The following is a 4,299-nucleotide window of genomic DNA, read 5'->3' as shown; positions in this document are numbered from 1 at the left end:
TCTTGACTTCTTTAATATATCTTCATATTTGTTGTTGAGTTGTTGAGGGAAGGTGTAAAACTTGTTCTAAAAATATAAATTAAGACCTATATTCCTAGCAATAACATAACGGAAAATATTCTCCGAGTAAAAGTATGTGAGGCTAAATTTCCAATACATTAAATTTAATAAGTATGCAGATTTGCAGAATTTTCTGCTAAATATCCTCCCACCACAAGAAATAGTCCCTCATAAATCTTGCTTCTTCGTAGATTTTTGAGCAGTTTTTTCTTTGAATGTTAAAAAATGTACATTGTTAAATATAAATATATTATAAAAAAAATGAATTTTAATAAATAGTTTTGAAGTAAGAGGTTCTGCCTGAACTTTTCTAAAAAGCTGACGAGTGACATACCTTAAATTTTAGGCAATTTTGTAATTGTATAAATACATAGTAATCAAAAAAAATCTTTATTGAATATAAAGGATCAAGATCTCTTTATGTTCAATATACCGCCATTCCATTTAAAGCCGTCTAAAATGTTAAAAAAAATTTGTGCGTCTGCTTAGCTGTAATATTCATGAGGAATTTTATCAAATATTTAAAAATTAAAGCTAGGTTTAACACGTTTACATTTTAGGCATTTTTTTAATTGTATAAATACATAAAAAGCCGTTTAAAAGTTTACTGAAGGTCTAATGTGAGTTCATTGAAAGGCAGAATTCTATCATTCATTTAGTTTCGTGATGGAATATGGAGAAAAGACTCAGACATTTAAGCTCATACATCCATTCAGACAATGTAATCTGGAGCAGAGCAAAGTCTTCCTCGTGGTGCAGTAGGTGCTGGCACGAAAAAGATTCCTCACTGCTCAATGGCCCTGAGTGCCGAGTATAGGACAAAATGTGTAGCTCTCCAGCGGTAAGTGGTGGCGTCTCTATATGTCACTGAGTAACATTTCTCGAGAATGGCGTGAAAACAACATACAACTGACCTCTAAAACATCAGAGGTAGGATCAGGTGTCTTGGAGGAGTGAGCGTCTCCTGCGACCAATCACAGTCGCCTTGTGCTCCTTGTCATTGACCAATCAGTTAATCAGAAACAAATCCTGCACCGTGTCTATTTTTAATTCTGTATTCCTAACAGAAAAGCTTTTAGACAAAATTACTTAGTGCAAAATTTTACGAATGAACAAAAACTACTTACATAGTCGTATATGCACTCGGACTTAAGTAGGACTCTACGCAAAGACCAATGACATCCACTTGATATAATTCAAACATTTTAAGACGCTGCTAAAGCTTTATGTCGATTTTATTTCGGTATAATCTCAAATTAATTCACTTTTTTTCAATTAATGTGCTGATCGTATTTTCAGAGAGACAAAAATGAACACATATAATCTAATAATATCACGATTTTTTTTCTCTACGGGGACGCAATTCAAGTAGTCTTCTGTACCTGACTGTTATACTTCAAATATATCTACGAACTCTCGCGACTTTGCATTCAAAATAGTATTCACATGATAAATTTTGAAATGAGATTTTTAAGAGTTAGTTTATCAAATTTGTTGCAAAGCTATTTTTATTCCTTATTACATCCAACAGGATGTTTACGTATTAAATAGATACATATAGGTAATCATTTCAATTAGAAAATTTGCTCGTCATGTTCAAAGGTGGTAAATATAATAAAACAATAAAAATTTAATATACAAATGTGAAAAATGTACAAATTCAACCAGAAAAGTAAAAATTAGATTTAGGCAATTATTTCAATAAGACAATTTGCTCGTCTTGCTCAAAAGTTGTACATACAGTACAATAAAACAATAACAACTAAGATATACAAACGTGAAAAAATGTACAAAGTCAAATGAAAATGTTAAAAAAATGTTATTTTACATTTCAGCATAAAATATCATCCATTCCTGCTCGGGTCAACATTACAATGTGATGGACAATGAATATATAGTGTATTAATATTTAAATTTTACTTCTAACTTTTGCAGTTCCATCTGCATAAGACTGGTAAACCATAATGGCTTTATCAATATCGCGCGAAGACTTGACAATAGACGGTTGTTTCTTGCACGCAGACATCCATTTATGAAAGCTCTTGAAATTGCCATCTTGAGGAACTTCAAATCCCCTGTGATGCTTGAGAACAGGGAATCTTAAGGCAAATGGCACCAGCATTATATCCGCCATTCCCAACCTGTCACCGCCAAAAAATGTAGACGAATCCGACTTGAATTCCATTAGTGTTTTCAAGCTTTTTAGTAACTCTGATTTTATTTTCTCCTGAGTGTTTTTATCTTGTTTTAACAACATACCATAAAAAGCAGGGATTATCTCGCGTGATATGAAACCGCATATTATTCTTGTATTGGCGCGTTCCATGGGATCAGAGGGGAGTAGTTTGTTAGCTTGCCCTCCGTATTCGTCAATAAATTCGATGCAAATGTCGGACTCGTAAACTGATCGTCCATTTACCTCAAGAACAGGAACGAGGCCTCTGGGGTTTAGGCGTAAGAATTCTGCCGTATTACCGCTGTAGGGATTATATTCTATGTAATCAAAGTCCACACGTTTCTCCAGAAGAGCAATCCACACTCTCTGTGCAAACGGACAGAACCACGCACAATAGAATTTTAGTTTGGTCGCCATAGTGCTAAAGAAAAAAGAATGGCTTATACCTCAGAATACTATAATAATATACACCTTTGTTTTGTCAAAATTCAGTTTCTATACACATTCAGGACAATATTGTGATAACCACAATGTCGGAAAAAAGCTTCTGCTGTTAAGGTCAGATGATACAAACAATTTTTTCTTTGGAGGAGACTTAATAATATGTCAAAGGTTTAGAAAAGTGGATAATTCTTAGAATTTTTTATCCTAAGAACTGGAAAATGAAATAGACTTGGAAAATATTAGTAATATTTCAATAAAATTACAAATATGGACAAAACACAGTAAAGGTTTTTGTGAAATGCTGTCGCCTTTAATCTTTGAATCTTTAATAATTATCTTTTTAACTGTTGTACTTATACAACTTGGAAAACAATCCTTCGGTTACATCAGTTTAACATACATAGATATTTTTTTATGAAAACAACAGATTTTTTAAAAGTTGATGTAAGGGGAACCTTTAAACACAATCTAAAATAGAGTTACAATAGTGTGTACAACACGAAAAAATGATAATAATTTACAACATGTCTATCAAAAAGAATAACTTACTTACTATCATTCAAGCAATCATTACCATTTGGAAGTATTGTACACATTAAAGGTTGAAGAAATAGAACGTTTAAAGTTTATCACTAAAGAGTAAACACAGAATATATATACATGTATGGAAACCTGCCTGAAACAAAATCGTCTTTTTCTTGTTTCCAGCAACTAAAGTAATGTTTGACACATCAATACTGGTAATGTGATGATCATAGGAATCGATTCTATTTCTTAGCACTTTTGTGAATTCTTTCAAAAACTTCTACATGAAAAAAAGCTTTTGATATGACCTTCATTTCAGCAATATCATAAAAGTTTATAAAAAGTTAGCACAAACACTAATGCACACACACAAATATCTTTAATTTGTTACTAAAAAAAATGTTATAGTCTTTAAAAATTCATTCCTGAATGTATAACTAATTTAATTTCACACACACACACACACACACACACACACACACACACACACACACACACACACACACACACACACACACAATTAAATACCTAATGAACTCAGAAATTTTGGTTACTTAAACATGTTAAACTTTCGTTTTTAAAGGAGAAGTTATATGTACAATAACTAAATTAATTCATTTTTTTTTAACTTCTTGTGAGATTTGCTTTTGTTTTTAAGGCAAAGAAAAATATTTGTATTAAAAAATAATTATGCATGAAAAAATTTGGTATGATATTAAAGTATACAAAAGTTGTCAAATTAATTTTATGCTAAGTTATTTTTTTGTACTTTACGTACTGGTGCTATTTATTCAATTAGTTACAGTACAATATTAACATTTAATGCCCAAATGTCTTATTTCATATAAATAATTTCGGTAAAGGAGGCCAAAAACATATATTTAATTTTTCTTCAGTTTATATCATTCATTGTTTTTTTTTCATAGCTTTAAACGTGTGTAGGTTAGAAAAAAGATTTGTCAATCTTAAATAAAATATAGAACTCTAAAGCTATTTAAAGCCCCCCCCCCCCTATAACCATTATGCATCAATATTTTCTGGACCTCAAAGTGTAAGTTTATCAATTGATTGATATAAAGGAACTAAAATGTTCG

General features: G+C 31.2%; 1 protein-coding gene across 1 annotated transcript; it reads right to left on the bottom strand.

Moving 5' to 3' along the window:
* Window positions 1–1,297: 1,297 nt before the first annotated feature.
* Window positions 1,298–3,329, bottom strand: LOC134236411 (uncharacterized). Its single transcript, XM_062718579.1, has 2 exons — window positions 3,234–3,329; window positions 1,298–2,657 (listed from the first exon to the last, which is right to left on the bottom strand). Exon 2 carries the CDS (start codon window positions 2,651–2,653, stop codon window positions 1,970–1,972), a length of 684 nt encoding a protein of 227 aa, XP_062574563.1. The 5' UTR covers window positions 2,654–2,657; window positions 3,234–3,329; the 3' UTR covers window positions 1,298–1,969.
* Window positions 3,330–4,299: the final 970 nt, after the last annotated feature.

This window comes from Saccostrea cucullata, unplaced genomic scaffold, assembly GCF_032062105.1.
Source record: "Saccostrea cucullata isolate Sc308-1 unplaced genomic scaffold, CSIRO_AGI_Scuc_v1 ctg3391, whole genome shotgun sequence".
Lineage (NCBI taxonomy): Eukaryota > Metazoa > Mollusca > Bivalvia > Ostreida > Ostreidae > Saccostrea > Saccostrea cuccullata.
The sequence above is the reverse complement of the archived record's forward strand: the minus strand, read 5'-3'. Positions and strand labels throughout refer to the sequence as shown.

What these genes read in the sequence shown, in the direction of transcription:
- LOC134236411 (XM_062718579.1), bottom strand. Translation starts at nt 2,653, where the DNA reads ATGGCGACCAAACTAAAATTCTATTGTGCGTGGTTCTGTCCGTTTGCA.